The sequence below is a fragment of the Stegastes partitus genome, unplaced genomic scaffold, assembly GCF_000690725.1.
Source record: "Stegastes partitus isolate 25-593 unplaced genomic scaffold, Stegastes_partitus-1.0.2 Scaffold584, whole genome shotgun sequence".
NCBI lineage: Eukaryota > Metazoa > Chordata > Actinopteri > Pomacentridae > Stegastes > Stegastes partitus.
The window spans coordinates 1-25305 of NW_007578315.1; the positions used below are offsets into that span (position 1 = coordinate 1).

A 25305-nucleotide genomic window follows, 5' to 3' on the forward strand; every position below is an offset into this window, starting at 1 on the left:
CTACAAAATTGCGTAGCTCTAGGCCAAATGTGCTTTTGACAATGTAGAAGGTGGCGCTGTGGAGCAGTTTTTCTATTGAGGTGTGTATTGTTCGAGTGAGTTTTCGAGTATGTTTAGGGCCTCAAAAACGCGTGTCTTTGTCACAAATAATAATGATAATCCAAGCAGTTCCAATAGGGTCTTCGCACCCTTTTGGGTGCTCGGACCCTAATAATAATAATCACAACGGTTACAATAGGGTCCTTGCACTGGTGTGCTCGGACCCTAACAAGCATAACACAAGATAGGAATTACCTTTGAGTTTATTGAAAAATGAGTCCATTGTACAGATCGAACTACATTGTTAACAATAGCTTGCACTGCACACTGCTTGGTAGACGGCTGCTTAGTGCCCAAAACAGAACCTTTACATGGGAGACAGCAAACTGGATAAACATCCATGTCAACACATGAGACAGACTGAAAACTAGTCAAGAGTTTTAATAAATCTTTCACAGAAAGAATTAGGTGATTATCATCAAAAGATGATTTACTCAAAACATTTTGGAAGTAAATCATAGTTGTGACACATGGAAACCCAAATTTTAAATTGACTTTTTGTTGTACTTCCCTAAAAGATCACGTGGCAAGACAGTGATCACTACATCCACGTACATATGCATGTCAACGTTACCACAGCATGCTTCCTTTGTGTCTCTTCCTCACACACAAATTACACTTAGCACTCCCCAAAGGCATGTGAACGACAACATCTTTAGATTCAATTAAAGGTCTCATTAGTTTAGGCAAAGTCAATCACAGTACAGCATCAGACACAGAGGATCTATCCTATGTACAAACGGTATATAAGAGCATAACAGATTCAGTCACAGTCAGTCAGAGGGTGCGTTAACTGCATTCTAGCATTTTTTTTCAATACAGGACACATTGTTAAAATAAAGAAAAAATATGAACTAAAAGTGAGAATCAGTTTTTTTGTTGGTTGGTTCTCTTCTGCATGATGCCAAAACACTACAGTTTGTAATTAAGCCATCTCAATACCCACATTAAACCAGAGGCACCAGATGAAGCAAAATGACAAATTTAAAAACTGGTATTAAATGGAGAAACAGGCAATTATCTCATTTAATGGATTTTATAAATCCTGTAAATTGATCTATTGCGTTAGTGGTTACATGATGAAAACACCACCTCAGTGCAACACGAGGCAGATTTTTTATTTTTTTTTATTTAAAAAACAAAAGATTTACAGTAAATCTTATAAATAAAATGGTTTGAATGAGCACCATTAAGAAGGTATTTTAGACAATTTCAAAGAAACTCACTTCATATGGTCACAAAGAGTCATGTTATCATCATTTACAGTGGTTTCCCCCAATTTAAGTTACACAAATAAACACACAGGATTTCATCTTGCATAAATGTGGTTCAGTAGATGTTACTTGATCAGTGGAAGAAAACACACACACACACACACACACATCTGACAACAGATGAAAAAAATATGTACAAACTTCAAAAAAATAGATGCTTCTGAGGAGAAATTCGTACATCTTAATATACTACATTTACTTCTCCACAACAAGACAGATTAGTGCTATACATGTGATCTGTGCAGTAACATTACAAAATCTTAATCCTATATGAGTTTAGAAAGTAGTTGCATTGTTGAGTCATTAGAGTGAGTGAGTGATTTATATATTACATTCTAGCATCATCACTGGAGTTCCTTTATTTGTTCATGTCTAAAAAAAACAGAGAGAATTAACACAGACTGAAGTTAATTGCATTGTCCTGCATTTTTCTTGAATACAGTCACAGACCACTAGAAAACGTGCCATGGCCACATGTTTCACAGTAACACGGTCAAAAGAGACCACACACATTTAGCTGGACCTGCAGAGGAGTTTGGCACAGAAGATGTCTGCGTACACTATCTGTGCTATTTTTGCATGCTCTGGATGGTTTCACTGTAATGCAATGTGGGGGTTTCTGGTGCAAAATGTCCAGTTTGCTTGAGGTCAGAAAAGATTACACACCTGGATCAGGAACAACTTAAACGGAGACTGTAAATCTCTGCTTACTAACTGGTGAACGCGCTGCTATGTGATGTGTAAAGAAAGACAATATTCTTTCCGAAACGAGATTAAAGAATGAATGCTGCACCAAGAGGCCTCTCTGGGATTTGAAAAGCATCATCAAATAATTAATGTGTTATGAATTACATATGTAAATCATATTCTATTGACTAGTCTAAGTGAGCAGTGGTGTCGGCTGAAGGAGAGAACGATGACCGGCTGAAGGAATCTCTCATAGAGCTAAAGGGATATTGTGTTCTGTAGTGTTGGAATGCCTTCACAACGTGTCAGTGCACTTGCAAATGTCTTTAACCCTGTGATGAACCCTGATCAGGAAGAACTAACCTGTTGGCTTCACTCCCAAACAGCTGTTAAAATTTATCAGGTTATTTGATGCTCTTATTTTATAAAAGTCTTTGTCTTTTTACATTCTTTTCTTTAAAAACAACAGTCGTACTTGTAATGGACCCTAATGAGTCCTGTTTTTTTTTTTCTCATAAGTGCTCTCTTTTGATCTTAGTTTCTTGGGTTTTCTCACTGCTGATCGATGGCACAGCGACTTGTTCATGTGGGATATTAGAAACACATTCATCTACTGCCAATCAGTAGTTGCAATTACTTAAATTAAGAGTCATCTTGGAGCTAAGAAGCTGCTCTCATTTACCATGTTAGGAAAAAGCTTGATGGCTGTTTCCCACACGGTTCTTGATTTTTTTAATATCTTCTACACTCTAGCTATGCTGCTGGTCTCATGATGAATCACAAATCCACTGACCACAGCGTCACGTCTGACTGTGGGGTGGAGAAAGCAGCGTGTTTCCTCAGCTTGTCTCAATCGGCTGCGGGTCATCTTCTTCTTCTTCCTGACTGGTGCCGTCTGGAAGCTGTTTGCTCCAGTAGTTGCACTGGTCAAAGGTGTCAGAGCGGTGAAAGTCTGCTTCTTCATCCTGAACCAGGACTGGGAAGACGTGGTCGACCATGTCACACAGGTGCCCGTAGCTGAGGAAGAGACACAGACTTTTGCAGTTTTTACTGTGCAACGACAGAATCCAGACATTGGTAATGTTGTTTACTGTACTTGGGCACTGGCTGCATTATCATCTTCCCTTAGGGGAAAAACATCTTAGCTTGTTTGGATTTGTTTAAACCAATCACAGCCCAGAATGCAGCAAAAGTGCAGCTGCAAAATAGCACCACCTGCTGGCCAGCTCAGGAGTTCAATCATATTGACAGGGTGCTGATTAATCATACCTAACATGGAAGCGCCTTTGAACAAATTGATAAAAATCAAAAGAAAACAAAGACCATAGCTTACGAGGAGATATTGGTTTTGGCGTGCTCCTGGATCAGCTCCCCCTTGGGATTGACGGTGAAAATCCTGTTCAGGGGAACACCCACTTCCTTATAGGAATACACATCCTAAAATCACACACACAACAAAAACAATCAGCATCCAACAAACGAGTCCAAAGTAGGAACATTACAGGCGTTCTTCAATCTGTCTGTGTGTGTTTGTATTCTTACCGTGGCTCTGTTGCCAAAAGCAGCGTAGAACGGCTCAGTGTTCGGGTAGAAAAGCTGCTTGATGTCTGTCAGACACTCGATCTTAAACTTCTCTGGTTTCTTCTCAATCACCTCCCTATACAACACATAATATCAGACACATTTTATATAGATTTGTTGTTATCCTTTTTGCCCACCGGGACTGTACATTTGTGTCCATTCAACGGGATTCTGAAGGAGTACGGCTAAATAATGCACACTGAATTTTAGCGACAAAATTTTAATATATTATTTTTGCAAATTCTTATCCGTTTTTCTATCAATGAATTACCGACTGCTAAATATTTGGACGTTTATTTATAGGACTTTAAGGCCATTTTAACTCTCATGTTGGGTGTCTGACCTGTGCAGGGCAGAAAAAAGGCTGCTGGGGCTGAGCAGCACCGGGCCCATCGGCAGCATGGTTCCCCTCTCGTTGACCCAGTGCAGGTAGCCTCGCGTCATATCAGCCATGCCGATAGCTCTTGCCGAGCAGTACATGAATTTATATCCGTTCCTGTGACAGAGAGACACGTTGTACTTGCCACGACACACGAAATAAGCAGCGAGCTAAACGTGTAGGTGTGAGGCAGCACTCACAGGCTGACTTTGTGGTAGAGCCGTGCAATACCCTGATGGGTCCAGTCTTTACCCAGCGTGGGCAGAATGTGACCCAGAGTGTCGGACCTAAAGTGTAACACAAGAAACAGCAACATCACACCGTCAATGCATGTGTCCTTTGCAGCTAATTTCACACATGCATGGCCTTTAACACATGCATGGCAGAGAAACTTTAACCTGTGCAAAGCCTGGCATCTGCTGGCCATCAGCTGGAACTGAACAGGCCAGCTGCTGCAGGCGCTAACTCGCTGTTTCCTACCTTGTGATGGTGCCATCTATATCGGAGATGACTATTTTGTCATCCCAGCTCCAAAGATAGATTGTGCCATGGCAGCGACAGGTGCCTTGATACTGAGTGGTCACGCTGAACACCACGTCATTAGGACCCTCCTTCAGCTGCAGGCTGGCCTGAAAAGCACACACATGTACACAGTGTAAGCACAAAGGTGAGCACAAGACGCACACATAGAGAAGGAGAGGAGGAATGTGTGTTCTTGAGGTTGTGTATTCAGCGATAGGCTTTCTAGATACTCTACAGATGGAATACACATGATAAACAACTATAGATGAGGTTTTCCTCTAATGTAGAAATATGCAGCCCTGAGTTTCGGTTCTCTGTCTATCTGTAAAGCCACGTGTTTCCATTCATGGTAAACATACCCAGCTTTAAAAATCCCCTCTGCTTCACTAGTTTAGAACCCAACAGTCTGAGGCAGCCCCAGTGAAGATGATGTGTTCATGCTTGTCATATAAGCAGAACTTTGCCCACATTCTTGCTTGATCATTGTAAACCAAGTGTGCAATAAATAACAAGCTGCTTCAGAGCTGACGTGACACTGACTTGTGTTTGCAGGAATAAATACTGTACCAGTTGCTCTGAGGTGAGACGAAGAGTCTTTTTATAGCAGACGCTGCCAGAACTCTGACTGAGGGCCTCTGACTGACACGATCCTGACACCTGAATGGATGATCTGTGGTCCTCATCGCTAGAGGACGACTCATCCTTCAATCTGAAAAATCCAAGAGAGCCAGTTTGGTACATGGAGAATACCTCAATGTAAAGATAAAACCAAGACAGTTGTGTGTCTGGTGTCACCTGTTGACTGAGGTCATCGTGAGTGAACTCTCTCCTCGGTCTCCTCCTGCTTCTGTCACTGATTCCTGAGGTGTGCAAAGGTCAAAGGTAACCATCCTTTTCTCTCTTACACTCTGTACTGTCAAAATCTCACCAACGATGTGTCTGTGTGTGTACTTACAGACTTGGAATCACTGTTCCTGCTTCTCCACGAGAACCACCAGCGTCCTCCTTTCTTTGGCATCTTCTCCTTCATGATGTTCTCCACCGAGGCCTGGAGACAACCATGCACATACAACTCAAAACTGACTGAAAATGTAACTTAAAACTGAGAAAAAAACAAAAAACGTCAATGCACAAAAAACAAATCAACCCAAAAGGCAACGTAAAAACATGACAAACACCACATTTCAAATCACACTAAACTCCAACTAACTTGCCACGATGAAGGCAGTTAGAGATGAGAACACAACAGCATGCAAATGACAAGCAAAAGATGCAACACCTAAAAAGAAGACTCTTCTGAAGATTATGGTTGGGTAGCAGAGGGAAGCAATACGTGGGGGAAACAACAAGACACAGAGAAACATACAAAGTAGAAAGAGGTTGATAGATATGGTGACGATGATGGAAAGCTAAGACAAAACCAGACATGCCCTGACAAACACTCAAACAAAGCCAGAAAACATCATACAGGCTGGGAAGGGCTGGAGCCAAACAGACCAGGGAGGCAGTATGAGAAGAGGCCAAAAGCAGAAAACACATAACTCAAACACCAACACTTTGTAAACACAAATGTCGCATGGATGATGGGAGAAAGAATGTATGTAAATAAAAGGGAAAAAAAATAAGGAGGGGGATAAAGACATGGCATTATTAAAGTGTTAGGACATTAGACTCATATTTCACTGAGGTGTAAGACTGGCAGCTTTGATACGAGCTTTGCCTTTGAGTGTTCAGAAATGACCAATTTGCCGTATCTGACGGTGTTAACATAACAATGTTCACTTGGATTAATTGCTTTGTTTGGGAGGAAAAAAGTAATGATTGTGAACACACATTAGCTTGTAGCATTGCATTGAATGAAATAATGAGATACTGCTGAACCAAAGTGAAACAGATTCGGGAGAATTAATTGCAAAATGCTGGGAGTGCACGGGAGAAAAGTGATGCAGGGGGTTGCATAACAGTGAGACACACAAAAAAGGTAATTTTGAACTGTGCTGAATAATACTTTCATGGCATTTGTACTTTGATTTTTATCCTACAGTGCTTTTTCCTTCTACTTCACAGCTTTTCAGAGAGAACTATTGTACATTTAATCCACTCCGTTTACACAACAGCTGCAATCATTAGACACTCTGAACATACAGATAAAAACAGCAAAACATAAAATAATAAAAGAGTAGGTGAAGTAAACAAATAAACCAATAAAACAAAAAAAATAATAATATAAACCTAACAGGGTCCATTCAGCAGCATGATGCACATTTTTACTGTTTAGGCACATCTTTCTAATAATACTGGCTGCTTTATAATAACACGCACCACACTGCAAACAAATGAGAGTAAATATTTGTGTACCACTGCGGTGGTCTTACCTGCGGCAGGGGTTTCTGGTACACCTGCATGGCCAACATGACAGGAGCTGCTGTGTTCCAGTTGTAATACCTACAATAGAAAACAGAGAAATCTACATGCACCTCTTTTTCTCCATCTACCTACAACAGCTTACATATCTAACTGTACAAAAGGAAAGAGGACTTCTGTGCTTAAGATTGTATTAAAGGAATAGTTCAACAGTTTAGAAAGTACACATTTCTTAGCTTAAAATGTAAAACAGTTCTTTTGTAGGTAGCATGGCGTCATCCTAAACGTGATTCAGTGAAGATATAGAGCGCTTTGCTTTGGAAGGTTCCACATGGTCACATTGGATATGACTTTTACAAACAGTACTCGTTACATATGCCTACCTCCTTGAAATTGTTAATATCTGCTTATGCAAAATAAACAGAAACGTATGTGCAGTACATGTCAAATACTAAATGTTTATCACAGTTTCTGCACTTTGTCAAAATGTGAAACTGACTTTGGTATTAAATGTAGTGCTACATACTTGTTTCCTATCTTGACCACCAGGTTCGGGTCGTCGATAATGGAGGGATTTTCTGAGAACTGCTGGTAGGAAACTGCCCTCTCCAGGAACTGCTCTGTAGCATTAAAAACACACACACAGGATACATAAAGAACACACACAGATTAACAGACACATGATATAAAAAGATTATCTGGGGGGTAAGTCTCTGGACTTCTGATTTAACACATTTTATTATTGCTTTTTTATATAATAATTTGATAAAAGCCCCACTTTAACTTTAAAGAAGTAACTGATAATTTCTTGCTTAAGCGTGTTCCTTATCCTACCTCTTGTGATCTCCTTGTTGTCGGTGAGTCCGCCGCACAAAGAGATGGCGACATGAGGCAGGTCACCCATCTGGTCGGACAGACTGTCCACGCCGCTGTCCATCCCGCTGCTGCCCACCGACTGTGGCGACTGATTAGCGCTCCTCACGCCCACCATCATCATCTCCGAGTCCCCCTTCATCGAGCTGCTGCCTCCGTCACTGAGGAGGGAAACACAAACACATTCACACATGGTTGTTTAAAGAAATGTTGTTGTGGAAGTGTAAGCTATTTTAATCATCCAATTAACAACGGCCTGAACTGTAAAGAGCGCTGATTGGGTCAACTGCTACAACTACTTAATTGTAATAATCTCTACAATAAGGCAGTAAGGGCTGGCTGTAGTTATATAACTTACATAATAAAGCACTAAATCAGTGGTTTGGTGCCACACAATACAAAAGTCTGTTCATTTCTATTGATCACAGCTGAGGACCTTCAGAACGGCCACCAGAGGGTGAACTACACCTCATGAATACCGTCTATACAGTAGATGTGTGTCTTCAGGGTGGCATAAGAAGACATGCACAAACATGCACTGTACATGTACACGTATATGTCAGTTATCGTACCTTTTAGGGAAATAGAGAGCAGCTACTTCAGGCTCCAGCTCTGTAATGTCATCCAGATAAATGCCATCAGCGCCCAGGTGTTGGCTTCTCTTTTCTAGAAGGGACAGTGTCAAACTTCATCAGCAAAAGGTGATGCAAAGAGACAGAGTTGAGTTCAAGAAAACCTGTGAGTTGTTTACAGCACCTTTCCTCTTGGATGGTGAATCAGTCCTTCTGATGGGACTCCCTCTGTTCCTGCCCTCAGCCTCCAGGTGATCGGGAAAAATCCTCGCAGACATTGAGGACGCTGTTAAACAATCCACCTCTGCACTCAAAGGCCCAACACTTTCCACATCTCTCACTATGGAAAAAAAAAATAAACCACAGAAAATCAACCGATAGATAAAAACAAACTCATGGATCAACAACATGAATTTCCACAATACGACCACTGGAGGTCCCCCCAGGGCAAATACTACAAGTCTTGAAGGAGAGTGTGGAAAATATATGTGTTGTTTACAACTTGCAAATAGTTTGAACTGTGGCTCAGAGGGTGTTATCCTGGTTATGTTTTTTGAGCTTTTACTCCAAGAATATTGGTTGTAACAATTCTTTTTTGCCACTGTAGGGATTACTTTGCCGTATCATCCTCCGTACAACTACCTTGCTCTCCTCCAGCCTTGACAGTTAGTCCGATCCTGCCTCCACTACTGTTATCGTCAGCGTCCTTGGTCTCCCCTGACTCTGGGCCATAGAGAACGAGGGAGGGCGGCCCGGCGTCGCTTATGGCTCTGAAGTGAGTGCTGGCGGACACCGGGATGGAGAGCGAGGTGGCAGAATCCTGCTTCTGGTGGGAAATCAGGAAGGACGGCTGCAAAGGGCAAAGAGACTGTTCAGACTTTTCAGACAATATTAGTTTTTCTGTATTAGAGTATATTTGTCTTAGTCCCTCCCTTCTTCACTATCCTCTCCATTTGTTTCTTCATTCATCTGTGGATTAGCTCAAAAACTCACTGACTGCCAAGTTTTAATTAGTTTGTTTAACCTGGACAGAAACCAAAAGTGTAAAAGTGACATTTTGTGGTATTCATGTCAGAGTGAGGTAAATCTCTGGCATTAGAAACAACAATTAACTTAGTGAAAATTAATCATGTCAATCGGTGAGCTTCAGGGCTGATAGTAGGCAAATGCTGTTATTGTTCGAGAGAGTTGAGCAAGCTGGGTCAAGTCTGAGCCAACAGGCTGAAATCTGATTTAAAATATGTCAACAACCGCTCAGCGTCTCTAGAAATAGTGGAAATATTTCTGGGAATCACCACCCACATTATTTAGAACAGTGACTGTGATCAGCATGTAGAATCACATATTACTCATACTGCAAATGCTAATGAGGCTTAATAAGGGCTCTATGTTTCATATCATAAGGAGATATAACCATATGCAGACATCCCCATGTGATCATATGTAGGTACCTGAGCAGCCTGTGGCAGCTCCCCCCACGTCCACAGCATCTCGGGGTTGTCCTTCGTCTGATTGGTTAGTTCTGAGTCGCTCTTTGGCGTTGATGAGCGCGAATCATCTGGGCTGCTGGTCAAATGACAGTCTGGATTTAGATCAATGTGCACTCAACAGTTTAACAGCTTTATTGTGTGTAAACAACCTTGAAATACTAGAGAAAAAAAAGTAATCTCCTTCATATTATATTGTATTATAGTTGGAAAATGTCCATTTTCAGCTTCCAAAAAATGAGTGCATAATTACATCTCACAGTATTCAGAGAAGGTGGAATCAAAAGGCGATACCTAACAGGTGAAGAGAAGTGAGAGGTCCGCTGAGGACAAGAGATGGACAGACCACAGGGTGCAGGAATGGAGAGAGTTTCCTTAATCACAGAACTACGTGAAGATAAACAAACAGACAGAAAAAGGAGACGAGAAGGAGGACAAAGAAAGGGAAAGACAGTGAGTTGCAGATTTATTTTCTACTTATTGTGAGGACAGAAAAAACCTGAACAGTGTGCGGTATGATATGAGCAGAATAAGAAAGGATTTCATAAAGAAGAGCTTATTGAAAAACTTTATCATAAAGTGTGTGTGTGTGTGGTTTGTGTCCAAATACATACCTCTGTGAGCGAGTCCAGTCGGTGCTGGTGTGTGTGTGGCTGTTAGACTGATCACCGTACGCAGGTCTGATAACAAACACACACATCCAGGGAGATGTTAGTCGTATACACAAACACAATATTTCACAATCAGACACCTTGTAAACACAGCGTCTCCGCGAGTCTACATAAAACATTGAAGCAGAAATGAAAACAACAGAACGCTCTGAAAACCACATGAGACCTGAGCGGCCTCTTTGAGTGTTACCACATGTCACAGAGAAAATGTCCTCATCAAGTACAGTACGGAACGCTGCATGGAGCGGACGCGCATTCTTTTACGTCTTTAAGGGTTTCAGGAATTTTCCCGACCCACCGAGTGGTCCTAAAAAAGGCTTGGGACCCTGCAGTAAGGATAGCCCTGTGAGCCATTATTTCAAAAAGACAGAAAACACTGTGGGAACAGGACGAATCCCTGGAGCGTGTCCAACAAACGGAGCTGGTTTTGAAAGGGCTTCACACACATCAACACAAACATGCACGTACTTGCAGACTCACAATTTAAATCGTTTCTCACAAAACCATTTAAGTGGTGTTGCTCCATTGAGAAGATTTTACTGAACAAAGAGAGAAGCAACGTAGGTGTATGCTGAATGTGTGAGTGCTGCTTTTCTTAATAAACACACACTGCCAACGTAAGAACAATTTTGGTGATCTTCCTGAACTCTTGTCACTGGTTTGAGCTGGGCAGGGTTTATCTGGAGAAAGGCGATGTCATGCACAAATTAGGATTTGGAGACATCTGAATCAGACTCTGGTGACAGCGGGTGGGTTGTTTTTTCCTGTCAATCAAATCTGATCAAAATACACCCACAAGGTTCTGATGAAGCAGGTTTTTTCCGAGCTTTAGAGTTTCACACTTCACTAAAAATGAAAGCTGCTTTGAAGCTTTTTGTCATGAACATTTAACGATAGAGAGAAACCCCTGACATGATTTAACGTCACACTTTTGGGCTGTGAGGATCAGATGGTGGGCTGACTGACGCTTGATTGTTATACAATCATTCCAGGAGCTTGCAATTGTAATTAAAGCACAAATCCTAACAGGACTAAGAGTCTACAGCTCTGTGAAGCTTATAGGGTGTCTTTGGGCTACATTAACATGCTCAACGATAAAGGTATAATACTCACAATTTTACCACATTGGCAAAACAAGTTTAGGTGATAGCACAAAATGTAAAAACCACAAAAGCTGAGGCAGAAAAGTCATAATTTGGGCAAAAAATGCTATATTTCAAGTTGCACTGACAAAATGCCCTCGGTCCTGACCTTTTGTTGCACTCCTGATCTTCTGATTCATGTAGTGCAAACATACGCCTATGTTTTAGACAAATAAAACAACCACTTAGTGCTGATTCATGCCTAAAAAACATGATTACACACTCACACAGTGTCTCCCGTTAACACAATTAGATGAGTTACTGGGAGTGGTTAATGGACTTTACCAACGACATCGTGACTGCTGACTAAGTTTGCTTTCCTCAGAAATGACAACGGCTAACTGGCATTTAACTTCTCTCGTCTTCGCCCAAACACAATCACACGCTGTCTCGCGCACACACCTGTCGCTGTCCCCCTCTCTCTCCTCATCCGAGCTCAAGTCAATCGTGAACATGTCCTCGTCCTCTGAGAACTCTTCTCCGCTCTCCTCCCTCCTTCCTCCCACTCCTCCTCCTCCTCCACCTCCCTCTGGTCGTGCCTTCCTCCTCCGCTTCCTCCTCTTCTTGGTCATCCCTCCATCACCTTGCTGCGGCAACAGGCTCTGCACAGGGAGTGAGCTGCTGGGGATGGCGTCTACGTGATGAGAAAAAGCAGCATGAAAACGGTTCGATATGCACATTTGAAGAAATTTCAATATTTGTTTTGTTAACAGAACCTACCGAGGTGACGAGAAGGGCCTCTGCCCAGCTGGGACGCCATCAACGCCTCCCCCATTGACATGATGGGTGACGTTGCCAAGTAAGATGGAACCACCTCCTGTTGAGAGGGCGACACAACATGATCAAATGAGGTCTTTAATATGTTAGAAAGAATGAACAGTCCTTGATTTAACCCCTATTTACAGTGTGTTGACGTGGTCATCGTTACTCTGATCCACCAGATGTAGCCTTTCATTTCATGCAACTTTCTACCCTTATGGTAACTATATGCTACCAATTTCAAAATCAGCTTTACTATGGGAAACAACAACCTCTGGACAGCAACCTGCTACACTGAAAAATGTCAAGTTTTGCAGAGAATCTGGATCCTGCAGCCCTGCTTGTCGTATTCTTTCATTTTAACAACATTTCTCACTTCCCTGTGTTCAAATGTTCCACCAACAAATTCCCCTCCGTCACTATTTATCGCTTATCTCCACCCAAGATGATTGGTTTAAAGAAATATAAACAAGCCAGAGCAATCTTTACATCTTGAGCCGAATAATGTTGAGATGCAGTCAGACCGTTCTGTGCTGTAGAATGGTCCGGCTAACTTACAAATTACAAAAGTGTGGAAGGAGTTGCTCATTAACCAACACAAGGTCTCCATCGTAAAAATGCAGGTCTTAAAATTACAAGCAACTTATAAGCTTCAAATATGTAACAGTTATAAATGAGTAAGTCCTACTGTTGTGGTTAATATTTAATATATCCTCCAACCTCCCTTCTGATGTTTGCCCTCTAACACCACAGTGACTTCACATACCGATCTGAGATTTGGTACACTTGTGCACAAGAAGTGTGGGAGCCAGGAGATTTAAACTTTAATGAGTTAGAGCTGCAATTTTTATTTAACAGGGTAAATATAAAACAAAAAAATTAGGATGTTTTCAAGAGTGTTTAAAGCCCTGTATTTGTGTGCTGACATTTAAATCTGTTAATATTTTCTTTAGTTTAAGATATTAACTAAGGCCCTGTAATATTTACGACAAGAAATGTAAAACTAGGAGGTATAGGCCTAAAACAGCTGCTGCACAAAACAAATATAATCAACTAGAGAATGCAATTACGTCGAACAATGAAGGATAAAGTAGGATTACAGGCGTAACAGCAGCTCTGTCAGGTGATGCTTTAAGACAAACACTGACACTAGCACTGCAACATAACATTTACCATGTTCACTATTTTAGTTTAGATTGTCAGCATAGTGACATTTTCATCATAGCTCTAAACACAGCTAAGGATGACAGGAGTGTCTTTTGTTCAGCAGGCCACACCAAAGTAAATTGGATGCATCACCTGATGATCCTACTGTCTGTACAAACTGTCTGTACAAACTGTCACTGCAATCACAAATGTGTAGCTGCTTAGATTTTTCAAGTCTGGACCAGAATGGTAGACCAGCAGTCAAACATGGGCTTCCCTGTGGATCTAAATAATCTGGTGAGAATTTGGGTTTGAGCTCAGATTAGCAAAATCACACAGATTTTCACATCAGAGTCGCACTTCAGCTACCGCGCCAACAGAATAAATAGACAGACAGACAGAGAGAGAGAGAGAGAGACAGAGTTTGAATGAGTGAGTAAGATGAAGAGATGATCCACACAGTGCAGACTGACACATGCTTTGTGGTGCACGTGTCACAACACAGTCCAAGTCAGCGCGATTCATTTGGACGGGAGAGGAGAAGGGACTCAGAATGTACGATATGAAAGGTTACGGGAGAGCACATCTGCTCAGGGCTCTGCTGTTAGTGGGATCATCCACCATGAAAACTATTTCAGTTCACTCCTTTAAAATAATCTTATTGTTTTGTGAAATCAAAGAAATGTCTGCTATGTGTGAATACTGTTTTCAGATCGTCCCTTACACAACAGACAAGCAACACAGCACTGATTATAAACAAACAGCCAAAAACATGATGGAGAAAAAAATAGCTGATTAGATCGCTCTTAATTACTGAGGAAGAATGTTTAACATAGAACTTTAAATCTTTACTATTGGCAACTCTGAAATGAAAGCTGGTAAAGCGACACTGATTAAATAAACACAAAGGCAATTACACAAATTTTATGTTTTTCCCGTGTCAACATAAACACATCAAGATGCTACCGGTACGCAAAGATTCCTGATGTTGTAGCCCGAAGAGAACATTTGGTAACGTTTCATGAGCAGGCTCTAATGCACAAGCCCCAACAAATCCTCAAGTTTAACTTCACCCCCTGAGGAACGGAGTAGGAGAAAGTACGAGGCGGGGGGAGGTTGGGTAGGAGAGGCACAGAAAGCTGGGCTCGATGCCAAATAGGTCTTTAAAATTGTTGTTGAGCTTTTTACGTTGAGCTCAGAGAGACAGTAACTGAACAAAGACACTGATTGAAGGTAAATAACTCGAAACTGGTTGAAGCCTCAAACTGCCAGTTGCATCCTGCGCCTGATCATCTGAACAGGAGACACACCGTACTCTACATGTCTGTCTGATGTCTCGTCTACACGGACGGTGCACAAGTCAGTGAGCGCCGGTTTCAGTCTGTGCACGCTGACGGTGAACTGGGCAGAGCTATAAATAGGTCTCTGGTGCTTTTCCACTCTGTGAAGGGAGAGTTATGTTAAGGAGAGGATTTGACACTAGGCCAGAACAGTGGAACAGTCACGGTCAAACAGAATTAGCAAATAATTCTGTATGGCCTTTATTGTCCCATCCGTTAAGGACTGAGGCATTACAGCGCTGGTGCATTCTAAAGAGCTCCTAATGCACCTATTGATCAGCTGATTGTCAGAGAACGGATTCTGCTCTCTGAGACGGACATTAAGTAGTGAAAGCAGAATCACATCAGTGTAATCCTTCAGATTAAGAATTAGATCTTGTCCGATTATGACATATTCCTCTTAATTCTCGACGAGGGAGCGCAGCCAGCTCTTGCCACTGCTCGCCCCTTCACGCATCACATTGTGACTGCTGACGAAGGTTGTTTACAACGGCGAGGGAATAGATCACCCTTGTTTCCTTCAGAGAAGTGGTGCCGCGACCCGTGAATTCCTCCATCCTCCCATCAATCTTTAGCTATCGCACTACAGATTCAGTTTTAAGACAGAAAGGAAACGTTCTCAGATTAGACTTTTTCCTGTTATGTTTGCATTTGTGCCGCACATGCTTAGGTGTAGTACGATCTAGTACAAATTCAAGTCTGACAGATGATTTCCACTTAAGGAGATTGAGGCAAAACAGCAACCCAGGGCTATGATATATAATTTCGATAAATAAGTTTTGACACGCCATCAGCACATAATTGACTTTTTCAATGTCACTGTCGCATTCTCATATTGTTAAAGGATGAGCGATACAGAGTTTGAAATGCAGGCCGGTTCACTTCTTTCAGTATATTTTGTATATTTAAGTGCGTATATTTTTTCAGTTTGTGAGGCCACACGTGGAATTTCAACCTTTCGTCTGCTTTTTGACATACTGATGTCACTGGCTTCCTCCTGACTTGTTGCTGGCAACACACACGACATAGGATGACATATACAATCTAACAACGCAGCTCAGTTAAGACCACAATAAAGCAATGAGTCCGCTACAAACTGTCAGCTGTCTGTAGAGTGTTGGTGCATGAGCCAGTCTTGACTGACTGTTTATGCTTTCTGCCTGTCCTGATGGTTTGTTTCCAGGAAACTAAAGTCATGCTGGCCAACAGGATGCCACAAGAGGACAGAAGCTCTTGTTCTGTCTTGTTGCTCAGTTTGTATTTCCGCTGATATGCTCAAGTCTCTATCTGCTCGTGTAGAGACAGAATCAGATCAGCAGATGTTTTTTTTTTCTCTCTAAACAGACATATGCCATTGTCCACGTGTCATTTCCCCGACCTCCATTTTATTATGTTAATTGCTTTCGAAGCCTCCCCTTTGAAGTCGCCTGACAGAACTCCGTCTGCATCTACTAAAAAAGAGGAGAGGTACATTTCTGCCTCGCCTGGGCTTGTCTGGGCAGGAAAACTAGAGATTTAAGTCTGACAATTATAATGTTTGGAGATTTATCACTAAGTAGTAAAACCTGTAGGAACCCCGACAATGAAAGAGGGCCAAAATCGACTGCGCTCCCTACGAGCAGCAGAAATCAAACACGCTGTCATTTCATGCTATGCAACCTTCATGTGCGCATTATGTTCCGTTCTATATTTGTGTGCGTTTACTGACTCGAGGTAATGACTCTGTCAATCATTACTCACCATTTTGTTCTCGGTCTCTTTGACGAAGAATGCCTCTCCATTCTCTCCCAGCTTCATGTGCAAACTCACAGGCTCGCCATTAATCTCTATGTCCACCTGCAGGACGGAATAAAGAGGACATGCGGTAAACCTCACCACGTGTTGAAATGTACAGCAGCTTGTAAAAATAAATATCCATCTCATCTGGGCGTCACTATAAATGTATCCACAAAGAAAACGATTGGCTGTATAGTCATCTTTGTTTAAATAATCTAATGCAGCACTGTTTGGTGCAATATGGCAAATAAGTTACTGTGTGACACATAAATATCATAGTTCTGACTTTATTTGCAATGGAAACAGGGCTTGTTTTTTTAACTGTATATGCCACATTTACTTGAGTGTAAAACCAGAATGCTTAAACTGCTTAAAAGAAGAATATAAAAAAAAAGAATACTTAAGTAAATACTAGAATACTTGTTCCACCACTTATTATCTCTTCTTTATCTTTGCTCTTCTGTGGTTGCATGTGTGGGCAAACAGACTCTGAGCTCTGTAATTACCTGTGTACAGATACGCTGCACAAATAAATAAAGAAAAATCGAGAGGCAGAGAGCGCTCTATGATCTCACCACTTTCTCACGGGACCGCAGCACGCCCATCTTGCCGAAGCGGACGTGGAAGGGGGAGCACTGCAGGGAGCCATCGGGCTGCCGGACCACGATGACGTCTATGCATCCAGACAGCGTTGCGGGGTTGAGTCCTCTGTACAGCTCCTTGACCTGCACGAACACCTGGCCCGCCAGCTGACCCACATAGTTCATGGTCTGTAACTGGAGACAGGCGGGGAGAGAAAGGGAGGCGGAGAGATTTTGATGATTTTGATGATTTCTTTTGTGACAGAGATGTCCCCCATTTATTCATGTTTCACGCCTTTAACGTAAGACTACATAATAATACTATACAGGTGTGTGATTGACTGGTGTAAGACCATACTGTCATCCTGCCTCATTAAGATCCATTATTGATCCACTCAGTTCAGTTACTGCCTACACATGCCAACCAAACTCGCACATGCCTGGCAGGTTGCTGAAACCACACACAAAGACAATTTCCACATTCTTGTATGTACTAACGTGGTGCTGCTGAGTGTTTGTTTGTGGCTGTGATCGGTGATGGTGAACAAATGAAGAGGTCATTTGCAAAAACAGATTTTTCCAGATTTTCAGAAAACTTATTTTTTTGTTGTTTGCTTGAGATAATATCAATCAAACTGAAGTTGAGTGGATTTCACTCAGTAGAAATGACATGACACCTTCAGTTTGATTGATATTGTCTCAGAAGATGATAGAAAAGTGGGTTTTCTGAAGGTTTGTGAAGATGGACTTATCTGTTTTTGCAAATGAACTCTCTAAATGCTTCAAGGTTTTCCTTCTTTCTGTTGAAAACAAAACGCCGATATATAAACTCAGAAGTGCCTTTGTCCTCTCTGTAGTGAAAACACAGTTCATCAGGGACAAGATTAATCACATGGTGCTGTGCCAGTCTCTCTGATCCACAGCCTCTAATGCTCTATGTCTAGAATGCCAAACATGGCCCTGGAGAGAGCCTCAGACAGGGAAAAGCATTCACTGAGCTGTGGGTAGCTGTTGATTCGAGAGAGGGAAAGAAACAACAAAACGCATTCGGCATCCAGAAGAACTAAACAGTATTATTAACATTTTGTGGATCGATGAGTTGACATTTCACACATACGGAAGCATAAAAAGCTATGAGAGTGTTCACAAGGTCTGATTCTGGTTTCTGCTGTGCTGTAAGAGTGTGTAACACACCAGCTAATGGCCCTAAAGCCATGATGCTTTATTCATGGGAGCAACTGTGGGTAGGATATCGGTGAGAGGGCATGGAGAACAGATATTTTTAGAGACTACAGTGAAAAATCCATAAATCTGCTTTTCACGTGCTGCGCAGAATCTGTTATATTTACTCAAACAACTGCCAGCACCGGTGCTTCGTTAGGGGTGAAAGAAGATCTAATCTGATGCATGGGAATGTGCAAAACAACTTGAATTGAAAAAAACCTAAAGGATACAAAAGGCCAGCTACAGAGAATGACAGAAGAGAAGTAAAGAAATATAAAGAAAAGGAAGATGAATGAAAACAAAAAGTAAAGGGTGTCATTCTGAAGGAAAATAAAAGGAGCAAAGCAGATGAAGCTGCAGGACTCTGGAGAAATAGATGATGCTAATCAGTGTAAAGTTTAGGGGAGGACAAGCAGAAATGCAATGTGGGGGAATTTGCAAAAGAGGTGAGAGGTCGGTTAAAGAGGCAGAGGCAAGGAAAGAGACATTTTCCCCTCACACAATAAGCAACAACACACACAATCTGTGATATCAGTGTCTTGTCCTTTAAAATGTCCACCTGCCACCTGCTTGCGCTGACTCAGACACTGACACACACACACACACACACACACACACACACACACACAAAACTCCAGCATGCCTCGGTAACAGATGGCAAACCCCGTAAGAGCACTAATAAGGAGATGATTTGTTAACACGCATCACTTGTTGTGAATCACAGATTGGGGATCTTCTGCTCTGATGAAGTAGCGTTTTGCTTTTTTAATGTCAGACCTGCGTGACTCACTCATCCCCAGCGCACTATAACAACACGACACACCACAACACTGCTTTTACACAAATGAATGATGAATCTTCCTGCTTTAAACTGGTTAGTTAGACTACAACAAACTTTTTTTTTTCCAGCTAAGTCATCATGCAGTTTTGGTTTTCGTGGGTGCTGTGGTAGAAATCAGTTGAAGAGTGAGATCTGTTGAATGTCCACAGTAACCATGGCACTATTTCTACAACACTTCATTTTTAGGTGTTTTAAAGTGCTGTCAGTGCCAAAACGTGCTCAAATATAGACAAAACTACCTGCGTGGTTCAACACCAGAGGAGAGAAAGCATATTTTTTTTGTGCAATTTGGCTTTTTCTTATTTCTCAAGAACTTGGAGGGTGATTGTTTGGCAAGAACTACATGACTGTTCAACTTCTTTGTCTCACTCCCGTATCTATTGATTCTCTCACATTCATATGCACATGCTACAGCCCTGATATCACTGTCAACACTGGCCATGTGCAAACAGTCCTCTAGTTCAAGCACACACACACACAGCCAGAGCCTTGCCCTCTCTTCCAGGAGCTCTCTGTTTAACAGCCAATCACAATGCTCCTCCATTATGCAATAACCAATCACGAGACCACACCGAGGGTCATTCTGTGTCATTCAATGTACATGCTGTGTGTTAAAAAATAAAATACTTTATTAATACCCAAGAGGAAATTTGGAAATTACAGCAAAGAGTAAAGTAAATAAATATGCAAAAATAAACAATAAGAAAATATAAAATGTACAATAAGTGTAATATAAGCTCTAATTGAAATGTCCTGTGTGGAGTGTGGTGCAAAAAATGTGCAAGAGTACCACAAAAAAAACAACAAAACCTCTCCTAAATAACTGCTGCTGGTATTTCTGAGAACAAGTGGGCAACAACACTTAGTCAGAGCTACAGAGGCTTCTTTATTTAAAGTTAGTCAATACAAGACTTCAGTAAAAAGAAGCAGAAGCAGGCAGAGAGGTAACAGGGAGGCTGAGGGATTTACACATGATGATGTGCAGGATTATCCAATTAAATCTATTTAATATGACCGGAGCAGCAGTCTCACACTACAGGGATTACTGTCTGGCACAACTAAATGGCAATAAATCAGAAAGAAGAGAGAATTGTGTTCCAGTGTGAACATGTTAAAAGCCCTTTACATTCTAAGAAGGTCATTTATAACAACACTATGCATGAGCTTCTTCTCTATAAATAAAGCAGCACAAATAGATGCAGGGACATTTCTCCTTGGACATGATTCCATTTATGTCGAACCTCAAAATAAATAAATAAAAAAAACAACCCAGTGCATGAACGTGAGCTTCATAAATAGATGGTAGTATCATGTGTGGCCTGTGTGTCGACATGTAAACATCTGCACGGGGTGAGGCTCTGCAGTCCGCCTGTCTCAGCTCCATTCAAACAGCCGCGCGTCAAGAAAAGCAAACACACAAGACAACGCCAAGATTTTTTTTTTTTTCTTTTTTCCAAATTAGCAATCAATAAACGGGCTTTACGAATATTTAAATCCCACTACACGTCCCCAAAGCGCCACGTTGCAGGAGATATTTAGTCTTTGCTTACATTATGTATGACGTCGCTCGTCGCTCCGAGATCTCTGCTCCATCCAAATGTTCCAGCTTCCCTCTTACTGATCCGCCGTCGCTCCGCACATCAAGTCATCCGTGAGCCTCATTCCGCGGCTCTGACATCTGATCTTAGATCCTCGGCTGAACGCTGCTTCGGTATTTAACCCGCAGTTAGAAATCTTCCTCCCTCCGTCAGCGAGCTGCAGCAGCGGCGCCACCCGATTGGCTGAGCCGGGGCCTACGTCACACATTGTTTACCGCACATTTCCCTCTTAAATGAGTGATGTCCTGCTGAGTCCTCATGGGTTTATGTACACGGAGCAGAAACTATGAATAAAGCACGTGATTGCGCTTCTTTTCTGACTTAGAAAAAAGATTTTAAAATTTCTTTTTTTATTATTTTTATTTATTTATTTATTTTAAACCTCTTAAAATCACATTTTGGGTTATATTACCACAGTATTTAATTTTTTAAATTACAGAAAAAAGTTTTAATATTGTATTTTTATTTTTATTATTGTTAATGTTTCTATATTTCTATTTATTTTTTTTTAAATTTTGTTAAATATATTTTGTTTTCTTTACATCTTTTATTTTTTATTCCTCTTTGCTATTTGATCAGATCAAATAGCAAAGAGGATTTTTTTTAAAAAAAATGCATATCAAACAAAAGCTGGGGTCTTAAGAGGTTAAGGGATAAATTTATAAGAAGTTGAACAGTGACAAACTCTAAACCACTGAGTTGATCCACCGAAATAAATGTTTTTTTTTTTTTTGGCTTCATATTTAATGACTTTTCCTAATTTATTGGGGACTGCTGGGTAAAGATAAAATTAACATATGTTTTCAATGTCATGTACATGTGGTCAGTTTGACCCCGGGCTGTTTTAGCTGTATAAAACATATAAGAAATATCAACACTTTACACACATTTGTTTTGGATGATAGTGAGGTCACTATAACATGTAACCCAACATAACAATAACTGTAGTAGTGCGAGAACCACTGATAGCGATGCAGTCAGCCATGTCCAAGACATAAAATCAGCATTTGAGCTCCTCACAACACCATCAATAGAAAAGGATATACTTGGAATGACAAATTTAGAAGGGAGGCGCATATATGGGACAGTTACAAAGACTTGGATGTGACCCACTTGCAGGCCGTCGTTGGATTGGTTCATTTAAAGGGCTATTTAGTTTGTCAACAAACAAACATAAAGTACCTGAAACATAAACTTCGGCAACAATTTTAATTCTAATCATTTTCTGGAAGTTTAAATCGCTGAGGTCAAACTGAGCCCAAGGATAAAAGATGATAGTAAACTTGAAGGTAACAGGGTCATTAAAGGACAAGTGACCGGCGCACTAACTCTTCTTCCACCAGTGACTACAAAAGGCCACCTTAAAATGCAGCTTTACTCGAATGACACGATGCCACAGATGACAAGAGAAAGACAAGAACGAGCTGTTGGCACGCTGGATGTTGGCATGTCAGTAAGTCGTTTCGGACAGCATTTGAGCTGTTTGTTTGGGATGGCTGTGTCCAACAACACAATCCTGTCCCCCAGAAATGTCCACCAACTTCACCGAGCCCATCAGGAAAACATCCCACAAGCAGCACCGACAACCTCAATAGCTGTTTTCTGACCTATGACCCCCACTCTCCATCATTTCCAATGTAGTGCACACATGACTTCCATTCTGTTGTAAAGACAGTTGGATGTAAAGAAAGTTGGATAAACAAATATTTATTCCTCTATGCTAACAAGGTTGGATAGAAATTAAGAAACTATTAAATGCTGTGTTTATATTTTTGTTAAGTATACGTCTCTGTGCATAGCCTGTTTGTTTTCTACTTAGTTACTTGAATAAAGACTAATAACGTTAAATGATAAATAGAGCTTGATGGACTTTGTTTAGTGGACAGTTGACTTTGACTTAAAAGAGCTACAAGGCATCTGCACTAAAACTCATCTGTTAACAGTGTCTCATCATTTACAGTTGCACTTTGATTTGTTGCAAGTGGATCTTTACTAATAATATATTAAACTGTATAACTACCCACAACTTGCTCCTGATTTATTAGAAAGTAATGAACTCCTGACTCCTCATTATTGACTTGAGACATTAATAATTCAACACCCAGTTTGTTTTTTTTTGCAACCTGGCAACCCAAAGGCTGGTCTCAGTAATGACCTCTAACTGATTTATTCAGCTGTGGCAAACAAATATTATTAGGGCGATTCATTGTAACTTGGGAAATCTGTATCAAGAACGGCCTCTTAGAAAGCTAAACCACATATATTTACAGTTACATCTCTGATACTGCTTTGAGCAGGTTAAAGCAGATGTTGTGATATCTTGGTGTTCTCTCTGAAGTTTGGATGCATTATCACTGTCTCAGTTGCACTTCTTTGCCTGAAGCTTATATATATGAGAGAAAAAAAGCTACAGCTGTAAATATGAGTATAAACTGTGCATTAAGGGAGAGAACAAAATAGAACCATAATTTAAATGCCCTTGATTCTTTTGTCTGTTCTATCAATACAGTTTGCTGTCAGACCACATTAAATGTCCACATTATTAAACAGTACATGTGTATTTGTCATATGGTGAGTTAAAGGCAAAGAGAGCATCATTAGATCATTAAATTGTTCATGTTTGTGTTAATTAAAGCTTCACATTTGAGTGCTATTCATGCTAAATAATATGAAATACAAAGTAGGACTCTACATGAGAACTTATCAAATTACAGCATTGGCTAAATCTTAAAATCGCACATAAACACAATTCAGCCTTAAGAGAAAAGCAGGAGGATCGTGTTCCTATTCTGAAGAAACACAAGTCTTGTATGTGCAGCTGAGGAGATAAGAATAGCACTGACATTCAGACGACTTGAAGGCATTTGTATTTGCGCAATGTACTGCCTGTGCCTCACTTGTCAAAACGTAACTCTACCCACCTGCCCTGACAAATTGAGGCCAGACAAACACGTTGTCGACGTGTTAATATTTTTCCTCACGGGTCGATTTTGAATTGGCTAATGCAGTTTGGAATACAATTTGGCGTGTTGTTCTGCAAGTGACGATTTGATTTGCAATGCTGTTTTTATGTGCATGCAATAATTAGCCAACTGCGAGCCCGAGCATATTCAGGATCTATGGTAATATAAAGACTGTTCAGAATGTTACTGTATGCATGTGACATTTTCTCTCATTTCTCCAAGATTTTGTAAAAAAATATATATTTGCTGTTTAGCCATGAGTTAAATAAGAAGGTTAACGTTATGCTCATTGTTGTATGTGAGGTGAGCAGCCTCACTTTGACCAGAAGCAGGAGCAATCCTCTGGCCTTGCTCTATCTGGAGATGCCCAAATCTGTCTACCAGGACCTCTAATGATCACAATTTACATGTTAGTCATTTATGTCATTTGTAAAAACAAACAAACCAAACAAAGAGGAAAGTCAACAAGTTGCAGTTTAAGTATTCCAGCTACTGACATCAGCTTCATTAAAAATGTAAAAATAAAAAGACAGTTCATCAATCTTCTTATCGAGTACTTGGGGGACAAGCTCAAACTGCCAAAGTATTCCTGAAACAGATCATGTTTTCTCTTTTTTTTGCAGTTCACTCAGTCAATAAATTTACCTCATTATACTGACAAGTTAAAAATTTATGGGTCAGAGGCAGAAAGACGCCTGAGAGGAAGGTGCTGCTGTTGTCAATAAACATGACTCACACATGACCCATATAGCACCATACTATTAGCATATGTCTGTATGTCATTACACGTGTGTGCAATATCACTTAAATGTCTAATGATTCTAAAATGGAGCACCTCTCAATAACTGTGTTAATTTTAAGTTGACAGGTAGAGGATAAATCATCCAAAACAAATTCTATAGAAAAACTATATTGAACTACAGGCTTTGAAGCTCAATGCAACAAAAGTGATCCATGATCACTGACACACAACTTAGAAAACCTGTGATCACTGAATCAATATACACCTGTGATGTCGAATCAGCCTAATTGAATGAAAATAGTCATGAATTACCTGCTGACACCAGGATGTTTGAATTTTAGACCAATGGATTGTGTTTATCTGCATGTCTGCGTCATGGCTCCACATGGAAAAGAATCGCCAGATAAACATTTGAATGTGAGACTTCACAAAAATAGATATTGGAAGATATGTGACCGAGCCAAAATCTGTTAAAACACAGCTGCAGCAGTAATCAGAAGGTAAACACTGAGCCACAGTACCACTAATCAGAGCTGCAGTGGTTGTCCTCCTATACTATAGGAGTATAGTATACTACACTATAGGACCTATAGTGTTGCTACAGACAGACTTCAGACTTCAGCACAGGGGTTATCAGTAAAGATCACAGCGGCTATAACGGCTCAGATAGAGTGAAGGGCTGTG

The 25305-nt window shown here is 40.8% G+C and overlaps 1 protein-coding gene across 5 annotated transcripts; it reads right to left on the bottom strand.

Annotated features, from left to right (window-relative positions):
- Window positions 1-284: 284 nt before the first annotated feature.
- On the bottom strand, window positions 285-20999 carry lpin1a (lipin 1a). 5 transcript variants are annotated; one of them, XM_008288948.1, is made up of 23 exons: window positions 20869-20999; window positions 17248-17448; window positions 16637-16732; window positions 12372-12468; window positions 12054-12285; window positions 10453-10518; window positions 10133-10225; window positions 9803-9914; window positions 8994-9201; window positions 8536-8691; window positions 8352-8445; window positions 7741-7940; window positions 7433-7526; window positions 6918-6987; window positions 5498-5590; window positions 5338-5402; window positions 5110-5251; window positions 4501-4649; window positions 4221-4307; window positions 3985-4137; window positions 3603-3717; window positions 3394-3497; window positions 285-3077 (listed from the first exon to the last, which is right to left on the bottom strand). In XM_008288948.1, the coding sequence occupies exons 2-23, from the start codon at window positions 17437-17439 to the stop codon at window positions 2900-2902; spliced, it is 2796 nt and encodes a 931-aa protein (XP_008287170.1). In that variant the 5' UTR covers window positions 17440-17448; window positions 20869-20999; the 3' UTR covers window positions 285-2899. The 5 variants fall into 5 exon arrangements, with proteins under 5 accessions (XP_008287170.1, XP_008287169.1, XP_008287173.1 ...); XM_008288947.1 differs by having other exon boundaries at window positions 9803-9917; XM_008288951.1 differs by lacking the exon at window positions 10133-10225.
- Between the last annotated feature and the right edge of the window lie 4306 nt (window positions 21000-25305).

Excerpts from the sequence above, each read along its gene's own strand:
- lpin1a (XM_008288947.1), bottom strand. The coding sequence starts at position 17,439 with ATGAACTATGTGGGTCAGCTGGCGGGCCAGGTGTTCGTGCAGGTCAAG. Across the intron at positions 12,286-12,371 it reads AGGCCCTTCTCGTCACCTCG|ACGCCATCCCCAGCAGCTCA; the intron begins GTAGGTTCTGTT and ends CTCATCACGTAG. Across the intron at positions 8,446-8,535 it reads TTCACCATCCAAGAGGAAAG|AAAAGAGAAGCCAACACCTG; the intron begins GTGCTGTAAACA and ends TGTCCCTTCTAG.